Below are 10446 nucleotides of genomic sequence, written 5' to 3'. Positions count from 1 at the left end.
GCTTCTCCATGCACTTCCCTCACACAGAAGGAAATCGTAAAAATGACATTTACTATTGTAGCAGGTGATAGGAGGCCTTGGTAGCTCTGTAGACTCAGTGTTCACCTCCCTCTCATACACAGGCAAGCCATAAAGATTAGATTAACCATCGTGGCAGGTGATGGCTATTACACAGCTTTATACAGACTGGGTGTTTTGTTCTTAACTGTGACTCTGGTAACTTGCCCAGTACCCAGTGCATTCTAGGCACATAATCAGCATCTACCAATCTAAGTAACGATGTGAGGCCATTTGTTCCTGGCTGAAAATCCTTCACAAGAACCAACTTTTTACAATTAGAGGTAAAAATCTTACAATGCCAATACATGATAAGTTAGCATGAAGACTGCTATTTTATAAAAGGTACTATCCATCTGTATGGGTAGGATCATACTAAAGTAGATAGGATTTTCCCTGTGTGTTATAGAGTATACCAAAGGAGAGTGCACGTGGAGACAAGCAGAGCCACTGAAAACAAACTCCTCAGGTTACCATTTGCCTTCAAGCTAACCACACTCTACTATACACAATCTTTAACATGGGCAGCCACATCAGAGAAGATAGGCAAAAACCTGTATTCAGAGCCAAAGGAAGCAGATTAACACTTGCTTTCTATAACGTGCGAATTTTTAGAGTTTCTACTGTGGGAAAAGGTAGTATCTATATCCTTAGAAAAGTTCATACACAAAGGAAAAATAACTCTCCTATATGCTTCTGATATCCAATCCCCAGATGAGAATCATTTATTATATAAAATTAACCATGCATACATCAGCATATACATGTATTTTCACACCCTTTTAAACAAAATGGTAGAATGTTACATGTTTTGTTTTTCAAACATAACTTTTTTTATTATAAAGGAACACAAGTCTCTGAATTAAAAGTTCTGTCTGATACAATTTAAATTATTTAACAATCAGTCACTAACAAAATCAAACATAAAGGCAATTATACATTGGAACACAAATCACATTTAAGCACAAACATAAAAATAACAAACTCAGGACTTTTCCAGCAGTCCAGTGGTTAAGACTTCACCCTTCCAACGAAGGGGGCATCAGTTCGATCCCTGGTAGCAGAACTAAAATCTCACATGCCATGTAGCATGACAAAAAGCAGACTCATTTCTCTTCTTTAAGCTGTTTCTTTTCACTGGCTTCTTCCAGATCAAAAGTGAATGGTTTGTCATAACCCATTAAATGGTTATAGTCTTCAGGGTTTGGAAAGAGTGCTGGATTAACTAACAATGATTTTGTTTTAGCATAAAATGTAGTAAACACATGCGTGCTGTTTGGAATCTTCACATCATTCTGGTGAAATACTGTACTTGTTTCCGAAAGTACAACACTGTAAGTAACGGCTTTGTAAGTGTCTGTTCTGGCCTCATGGTACAAGCGAATGACGTAGCCTTTTGTAAGAAAGTGAAGCAGTGCTGGAGTGATCACTGTAAAGCTTCCTATGGTGCCATAAAATAAGATTTGCAAAGGCAGACTTCCAAATATAACATTATTTTGTGCAAAAATGTATGGTAGAAACGCAAGGCTGATCAGACTTGTAGAGTAAGAAAAACACTTCACACCTAAAAAAAGAAAACAGGAGAGGATTAATACCATCCAATTAATTCTTTCTTCCTACCATATTATCACCAAAACAACAAAACCAAAACACCTATATAGTGCTTATTATATTCCAGGCTTTATTTTAAGCAGTCTGCATATTTTATTCATGAAATCTATAAAAAAAAGTCCTATAAGATAGATGTATAATTATCATCATCATCAATCCCATTTAAAAAATGAGAAAATATCAGGCACTTGCTAAATGTCACATAGCTACCAAATAGCTGTGTGAAAGTGTAGAGTCACTTCAGTCATGTCCAGCTCTTTGAGACCCCATGGACTGACTATAGCCCACCAGGCTCCTCTGTCTATGGAATTCTCCAGGGAAAAACATTGGAGTAGGTAGCCATTCCCTCTTCCAGGGGATCTTCCTGACCCAGCATTGCAGGCAAACTCTTTATCGTCTGAGCCACTAAGGAAGCCTCACCAAATAGTGGTGTTGGGAGTCAAACTCAGGCAATCTGACTCTAGGGTCAAGTCTGTTGGCTATTACAATGCACCACCCAATAAAAGATTAAATATTACTTAAAAATCCTTATGAATACTATAAAACTTAATCCAGTCAGCAGATAAACAAATAAAATGCTCTGTTAACAAGTACTTCCACAGATCTAAAACAAAATGTTCAAATACAGGCCTAACTTTATCAGGCTAAGTGCCCAACATTAAAACAGCAAATTTAAAAACAAAAAGTCCCCACTGGTGGTTAAGAAACGTGTGGAAGAGGTAAAATTTCCTTATCAAGGAAAAACACTCAAGTTAACATAGTGACATATTTTTACTTAGAAAGATTTTTTTAAAATCACTGACTTCTGAACTATACATTTAAAAATGGTCAAAATGGTAAATTTTACGTTATGTCAACTTTACCACAGTAAGTAACTTAAAATGTAAATTTTCTTAGTTTGAATGTATAATTTTAACATAATTGAACACCATCTGTTTGGAAAATGGGCAAGCCGAAATCCTAGATGGGCTGATTATAAAGTTAATTTGGAAAAACAAAGGAAGCAAAAAAGAGAGGGAGAGTTAGATACTAAAACATTAAAACAGTGTTGTATAGGCTCAGTACATGAACAGATCAACGGAACAAAAGCAGAAAATCTAGAAACCTCACTGCATATGGAAATTTAGTGTAAAGATATAATTTAAAACTAGTGGTGCTGGGGCAACTGGATAGCCACACAGAAAAAGATAAAATTCAATCGATCCCTCATATCATATACCTGGAAAATTCCAAATAATCCAGAGATCTAGGTGTGTAAAATAAGAAAGCTATAAGAAGCCCTGTGAAGGTCTTATATACCTGTGAAGGCCTTATCATCCGAGAACAGAAAAACTTTTCTAAGAGGCAATCAAGGGGCAAGCTGATAAGTCTGATCACATTTTTTAAATGTACACAGACATAAATACCATAAACAAAATAAAGAAATGAATGAGAAAAATACTACAAACTTATATCTCAAAGGATTAACATACCCAAGATATAAAATGTTGCCAGTATATGAGAAGAAAAAGATCAACAACCCAATAAACAAATGAGTAAGAAATATAAGCTGACAGTTCAATGAAACAAAAAATGCAATGAATGCACATGGCCTTTAAACAAGATTGTATATGTGTGTGTGTGTGTGTGTGTGTGTTAGTTGACGCTCAGTCATGTCTGACTCTTTGTGACCCCATGGACTGTAGCCCACCAGGATCCTCTGTCCATGGAATTCTCCAGGCAAGAATACTGGAGTGGTTGCCATGCCCTTCTCCATGGGATCTTCCCAACCCAGGGAGAGAACCTAGGTCTCCTGCATTAAAGGCAGATTCTTTCCCATCTGAGCCACCAGGGAAGACTTCAATAGACGAAATGATGCTAAACTTCAAACATAAGAAACATGTGATTAAAACCACAGTGAGATATTATTTTTCCCCCAAATTGGCAAAAACCAAAAAATCTGATATCATACATGTTGATGAGGCTGTAACATAGCACTCACTCTCATACATCACTGCTGGTTGAAGTCTTCTTGTTTGTACCAGTAATTTAAAAATAATTTCTCCTTCTCACAGGTAGTTGTCATGACATTGGTACACATGGGATTTAATGGGGACCAAGCTGTCTTCTGCAGAAAAACCCCCTCTTGTTTCCCCATTATTCTTTTCACACTACAGTAGTATGAATGGTGTCCCCTCAAAATTCACATCCACCCAGAACCTCAGAATGTGACCTTATTTGGAGACAGGGTCTTTGCAGACAATTAAAAGTTGAGATGAGATCATCCTGGATTAGAGTGGACCCTACATCCAATGAGAGTGTCCTTAAAAGGACAGAATAGGACAAGCAGAGACACACAGAAGGCCTTGTGAAGTAGCAGGCAGAGACTGAAGTTATGCAACTACAAGCCAAGGAACACAAAGGATGGCTGTGAGCCATCAGAAGCTGCAAGAGACAAAGAAGAATTCTTCCCTAGCGCCTTCAGAGCATGCACATGCCAACACTGTGATTCCAGACTTCTAGCCTTCAAAACTGTGAGAATAAATTTTTGCCGTTTTAAGCAAGCGTGTGAAAATGAATTGTAAAAGCCCTAGGGAGCTACTACATATATATATATACTTTATTATGCCTGATGGTGGTTGTGGTTTAGTCGCTAAGTCCTGTCTTAACTCTTCTGACCTCATGGACTGTAGTCCACCAGGCTTCTCTGTCTATGGGATTCTCCAGGCAAGAATACTGGAGTGGGTTGCCATTTCCTTCTCCAAGGGATCTTCCTGATCCAGGGATCAAAGCCATGTCTCCTGCACTGCAGGCCAATTCTTTACCTACTGAGCCAACAGGGAAGCCAAGCATCAGTTGCTCAGGTTAAAGTAACTGCTATTTTCTAAACATATTCTGGGTTTTCCCATCCTGATGCCTTTGCACATACGACTTCCATGCCTGGGATGTCCCTCTTTCACACCTCTTTATGTTCAAATTCTACTTGTCCTAAAATGAGAATACAATGACATCAGTAATTTTTGTTGCTGAATTAACAAGAGCTGCCAACTAAAAGTCCCCTCAAATGTCTTTACACTAGGATCCAATGTGGTAGTTTAAAGAATCTCCAGGAATGGTACCTCTGTGTTAATGCCTCTCACTCAGTTTTACACAGAAAAATTATTAATTCCTGATAAGCATATAGAATGACTTTCTATTATAATATTGAAGGAACTCAAACATCAAATTCTGCTACAATTCTAGAACTTTGAATACCATGCAAAATTTTGCTGTTCCACAAATATTATATCGTAAACATATTAAAATTAGAAGGCTTCCTAGGTGGTGCTAGTAATAAAGATCCTGCCTGACAATGTAGGAGACCTAAGAGGTGTGGGTTCGATCCCTAGATCAGGAAGATACCCTGAAGGAGGGCATGGCAGCCCCCTCTAGTATTCTTGCCTGGGGAATTCCATGGACAGAGAAGCCTGGCAGGCTACAGTCCAGAGGGTCGCAAAGAGTCAGACATGACTGAATCGACTTAGCATGCACACTAAAATTAATTCCTATTTATATTCTCTTCAGTTCAAAACTGAGTCAAGTGGAGTCATGAAATAAATGGATAAACCTTCCTTTCATATGAAGGAATGGTGTCTGTGTTCACAAAGAAGGGTATCATGGGGGTCACAGCTGACACATCTTAAGGGCATCAATCCAAGTATGCGAGGCTCAATCCAGAGATGTGACACAGGCTCAAAGACCTACTCATGTTGTGACTTCTGAAGAAATTACTACCATCCAAAACTGATTATTCCAAGAACTTCAGAACTCCTCTCAACAGTGACTATAATCAGTCCTTATTCCCCAAAAGTTTTAAATTAGCTGAAGTTGTATTTTAAATATACTCAATTTTAATGTCACACACACTTGAGAACTTACAGATTTCCAGATTAAATTTCAGACAACCAAGTATCATCAACATGATCAAAAACGCACATGCCAATGGGGCACTGAAGTCTTGCGGCCAGCTGGGCTATAAAGTAATCCTCCAGATATTTCAGGGGGAAATGGCAACCCACTCCAGTACTCTTGCCTAGAAAATTCCATGGATGGAGGAGCCTGGCGAGCTACAGTCCATGAGGTCACAAAGAGTCGGACACGACTGAGTGACTTCACGATACTTTATATAAGGATTATTGAAATGAAATACAACCTCAGAAACTTGAACAAACCACTACCTACATTCTTCTTTTCTAAATTATTCTATATTACATACTGAATTATGACCTAAGGAGACAAAACAACTTTAAATTTGTAGTTATTTAATAAACTGTCTTTTCCTACTCCATAACTCCCTACCTACCACGTGCAAAAGTCACTAAGTAAATACATTTGCTGAAAATTCTAAGACCTAAAAAATGTAGACTTAATGTATCTTTGAATCATAATTACTGTATAGAGTAAATGTCTACTCACCCAAAATAACTACTCTTAAGTATTCATTCATATTTGCTTCTCTGAATATTCAAACATTATATATATATACGTTTTGTTGCTAAACATCCTGAGAGGTGACCAAAGGATGAATCTTTAGTGCTCAGTCACAAGACCACAAAGTCATGAGTCTTCAAAAACCTTTTAAAAATCTCCTAAAGGGACTTTCCTGGTGGTCCAGTGGTTAAGAATCTGCCCTGCAATGTAGGAGATTCAGGTTCAATCCTCAGTGGGGAACTACAATCCCACATGCAGGAGGGGGCAATTAAGGGGATTGTAGGTGCAATTGTAGGGGGCCTGCTGCAATTACTGAGACCAAATGCAAGAAAAGATCCCACATGACACAACAAAGATCCTGAGGCAGCCAAATAAATAAATGAATAGATAAATAAAAATTTAAATTTCCTAAAAATGCAAAGGTCTCAACCTCCAAATCCCTTATTAAATCTTATAATCTTTCCTTCTGTCTTGCAATTATGAGGTGGTGGCTCTGGGGTAAAGAATCCACCTGCCAATGCAGGAGATGCAAGAGACATGGGTTTGATCCCTGAGTCAAGAAGATCCCCTGAACCACTGGCAACCCACTCCAGCATTCTTGCCTGTGAAACCCCATGGACAGGGGAGCCAGGCAGGCAACAGTCCATGGGGTCTTAAGAGAGTCAGACAGGACTTAGCAACTAAACAACAATAAAAATAGTTAAGTATCATATGCTAAGAACCTTTTTTATAATCAAAAGGGGGAAAAAAGAAAGTACCCTCATTTATGATTACCCACCAAATACTGTTCGGGCCAAATTCCCAGTATAAATCAGCCTTCCATCTTCTGATTTGTCAAGCTGTGTATGTGAACATCGAACACCTCTTTCCCAACAAACAGGGATCTATTGAAAGAGAGACCATGATGTGAGTGCATAATAGATTGCATTTTAGACCAAGTTTTAAATTTTTTTAAGTTTATTTTGAAAAATGTAATAAAGAGAATGTCTCATATAGGGTGATTTAAGAAATTCTTCCAAACAATCTACAGAGCTAAAGAACTCAAACTGAGTACAGAATGGCTTTCCTTAATCCCACTCACAAGTAGGCACTGAATTGGGAGTTTGAAGACCTAGGTTTGCATGACAGCTAGAAGCTTGTTAGATAAGGTGTGACCTTAAACAAGTAAAAAGTTAGTGGAGTAGTTTCTTCTATTGCATGTCACTATCACTCAACTGCAAAGATTTAAATGCATTAGTTTTTGTTAAAAAAAAAAACAAAACACCAAAACACTCACTTTATTTAAGCAAAACACTGTAGATTCAGTGTTTATAAAGCCCAAGTAGTTTTTAATACTTCTAAAATATTTATACCACTGCTGCTGCTGCTGCTGCTGCTAAGTCGCTTCAGTCGTGTCCGACTCTGTGCAACCCCATAGACGGCAGCCCACCAGGCTCCCCCGTCCCTGGGATTCTCCAGGTAAGAACACTGGAGTGGGCTGCCATTTCCTTCCCCAATGCATGAAAGTGAAAAGTGAAAGTGAAGTCACTGAGTCGTGTCCAACTCTCAGCGACCCCATGGACTGCAGCCTACCAGGCTCCTACGTCCATGGGATTTTCCAGGCAAGAGTACTGGAGTGGGGTGCCATTGCCTTCTCCGATTTATACCATAGCTATTTATATATATATATATATTCTTTCCCCAAACTCTTTGTATCTATTCCTTGTTCCCTATAAGGAAAAATTTCCACTTGAACTCCTACATCAAATATCACAGGAACAGAGTTCCCAGAACCTCTGAAAATGACTTTCACTACACCCTCTCAAACACGTAAAAGGCATGCCTAATTCCTTTAGGCTGAAGTTTAATTAGATTTCAATTCCCGCGCTGGCTTTCCAAGTTTCAGCATGTTTGCTAATCCTAATATTTTACAGGGCAGGATTAGGAGACAATTTATTCAGATTAAAATAAGAAGGATGAACGTCTTTATCCCGTTCCCCCCCGCCCCACCAAGGGAGCAAAGTAACTCCTAAAAATAGGGCCACCTAATAAAAAATAGAACAAACTCAAAGATGTTCTCCGAGTTTTTTCACTTCTATCCACGTGGCGCATCTAACTTCCTTGAAGATTAGCTCTTACAAGCTTGGGCTCAAGGACAGAAAAGGCAATAAACTGAGTCCTCGCTGGATTTGCAACCATCTGTAAAGTGACTGGAACCGCCCAGAAAATAATCACTTTCCAAGGGACACTTAGATCCGCGGGTGCTGTGAAGCCCGGGATGCACCGGCCTGGTCCCGAGGCCCAAACATACTACTCCCGCCAGCCTCGCACTGGGCTCCTTCCGTACAGGGGCCGCCGGGAAGTAAGGGAGAAACTGCGGGGAAGCCGGGCTCCCCAGGCCCGATGCTACTTCCACCCCGCCGCCCTCACACGGGTCCGAAGCCCTCTAACCGCCGACCTGGGCTCGCACCCGACGCAAAACAGGCGCGGCAGCCGACAACCCCGTGCCCCCGACGCGCCCTGAGGAGCCTCTGCAGGAGGCCGCCCTCGAGACGGCCGCTCTGGGGCCTCGGAGCGCGGTGGAGGCCCACGGCGCTGTCCTCTTCCAGCCGAGCCGCAGTCCGGCCGCCCACGGGCCGCCCAACGCCAGAAGCAGCATCCCGCACCCAACTAGGAAAGGCGACCGCACTCCGGCGGCACCGCGGCACCCTAAACCCCTGCTTCTCACCAGTCCCGGGCCGGAACGAGCCGCGCAGGCGCATACCCCAGAAGGCCCGCTGGCAGGCTTGGCCGCCGGCGCGTGCGCAAAACATACCGCACGCCTGCAACGTGCCTAGCCTCGCGCGTTCCCTGCGCGTAGAGCTCTGCGCCGGACCAGACCCTTGCTGCGGGGACCAGCAGACGCCCAGCTTGCACGCTGCTTCCCCTTGTCGGAGCGTGGGGCACTTTATAACAGTGTGGAAGAACTGATGGGAGTGTGTGTGTGTTGTCTGTTGGTCGCTTAGTCGTGTCCTACTCTTTGCGACCCCATGGACTGTAACCTGCCAAGTTTCTCTGTCCTTGGGATTCTCCAGGCGTGGACGGAAATGCCAGGCAGGCTAGATAGTCTTGGCCTCTTTGTAACAGTGTGGAAGGATAGAGGGGAGAGCCATGCTCAAAGGACAAATCCTGGAAGCCCGAGTTAAATGTTTCATTCTCCTGGGTGTCATTTTCTAGGCTCCCTTAAACATTTTCTTTATGGAAAATGTTTCTAATCTATTGGCACAGAGGAATAATGCATTACACGTTTGAACAAAAATGAATGGTAATTTGATTCAACCAATGAGTTGGTAGAAAATAAGTGGAATTCAGTTCATTGACTGTTGATAGTTGTCAAATTGTTTTCTGAAATCATTCTCATCCGTGTACCGGATAGTTCCTTATTTGTTAAAGAGGTATTGAGGGCCTTGCCTATTGCCAGGACTAGCTCGGAAGCTGAGGCTATAGAATTACACTGAATTTTGACTAGATTTTAGCCCTAAATCTGGCATTAGTTAGCCTCAGCATCCTCACCTGAAAAATTCTATCATTCTCTAGGCAACTAACATAGTGATCCTTTTAGAAGGTGATAAGGCAATGAGGAAAGGGAAGTTTTAAGAGGGGAAAACAACACTCCTGAACTAAAGGAGGAAAAGTTCAGTCGAAAGATACTGAATAAAACTGGGAATCCACAGTGCTTTATGTTGCACGAAGTGGAATCCCTTCCAAGTTCGGAGAGAGGGCTCTTGTCTAACACTCAAATGAATTGCCCAAGGACATGCATGAACTGAGAAAGCAAAAGATGATTGGGTAGGGGCATCTGGGTGGAGAGCAGTAGGGTAAGGAAACTCAGAACTGCTCTGCCATGTGGCTCACAGTCTCGGGTTTTATGGTGATAGGATAAATTTTCAGGTTGTCTTTGGCCAATCATTCTGACTCAAGGTCCTTCCTGGTGGCTCAGGCATTGCTCAAGGAAGATGTATGCCAGGAAGAAGGACTCTGGGACATGGTCAGACACGTCGTGTCGCCTTCTGACTTTTCCCCAACTCTTCTGGTTGGTGGTGGCTTGTTAGTTCCACGTTCCTTACCAGGACCGCATGTCATAAAACAGCTCACACAAATGGTTACTATAGTGCCTGGCCAGGGTGGGTGGTTTCAGCCAGTGTGCTTCCCCTAACACATAGTGAAGGCAACCCTAAAAAATAAGTTAAAATATAATGTTTTGTTATAATTGAAATATACCAATTTATGAAATGTTACAGAAGCCCAAGACGCAGAATGATAAATTTAGCCTGAGAATAGCCAGAGGTTCAGGTTCAGCTGAGTATTGAG

General features: G+C 41.4%; 1 protein-coding gene across 1 annotated transcript; it reads right to left on the bottom strand.

Annotated features, from left to right (window-relative positions):
* Positions 1 to 746: 746 nt before the first annotated feature.
* Positions 747 to 8879, bottom strand: TMEM70 (transmembrane protein 70). The gene is made up of 3 exons (XM_040262054.1): positions 8555 to 8879; positions 6896 to 7001; positions 747 to 1621 (listed from the first exon to the last, which is right to left on the bottom strand). Exons 1-3 carry the CDS (start codon positions 8753 to 8755, stop codon positions 1164 to 1166), a joined length of 765 nt encoding a protein of 254 aa, XP_040117988.1. The 5' UTR covers positions 8756 to 8879; the 3' UTR covers positions 747 to 1163.
* Positions 8880 to 10446: the final 1567 nt, after the last annotated feature.

This window comes from Oryx dammah, unplaced genomic scaffold (assembly GCF_014754425.2).
Source record: "Oryx dammah isolate SB20612 unplaced genomic scaffold, SCBI_Odam_1.1 HiC_scaffold_19, whole genome shotgun sequence".
Taxonomy (NCBI): domain Eukaryota; kingdom Metazoa; phylum Chordata; class Mammalia; order Artiodactyla; family Bovidae; genus Oryx; species Oryx dammah.
This window is presented reverse-complemented; position numbering and strand designations above follow the sequence as displayed.

What these genes read in the sequence shown, in the direction of transcription:
- TMEM70 (XM_040262054.1), bottom strand. Translation starts at nt 8,755, where the DNA reads ATGCTGCTTCTGGCGTTGGGCGGCCCGTGGGCGGCCGGACTGCGGCTC. An exon ending in TGCGTCGGGTGCGAGCCCAG is followed by an intron (nt 7,002 to 8,554) that starts GTCGGCGGTTAG and finishes CTCTTTCAATAG; the next exon opens with ATCCCTGTTTGTTGGGAAAG. An exon ending in TTTGGCCCGAACAGTATTTG is followed by an intron (nt 1,622 to 6,895) that starts GTGGGTAATCAT and finishes TTCTTTTTTTAG; the next exon opens with GTGTGAAGTGTTTTTCTTAC.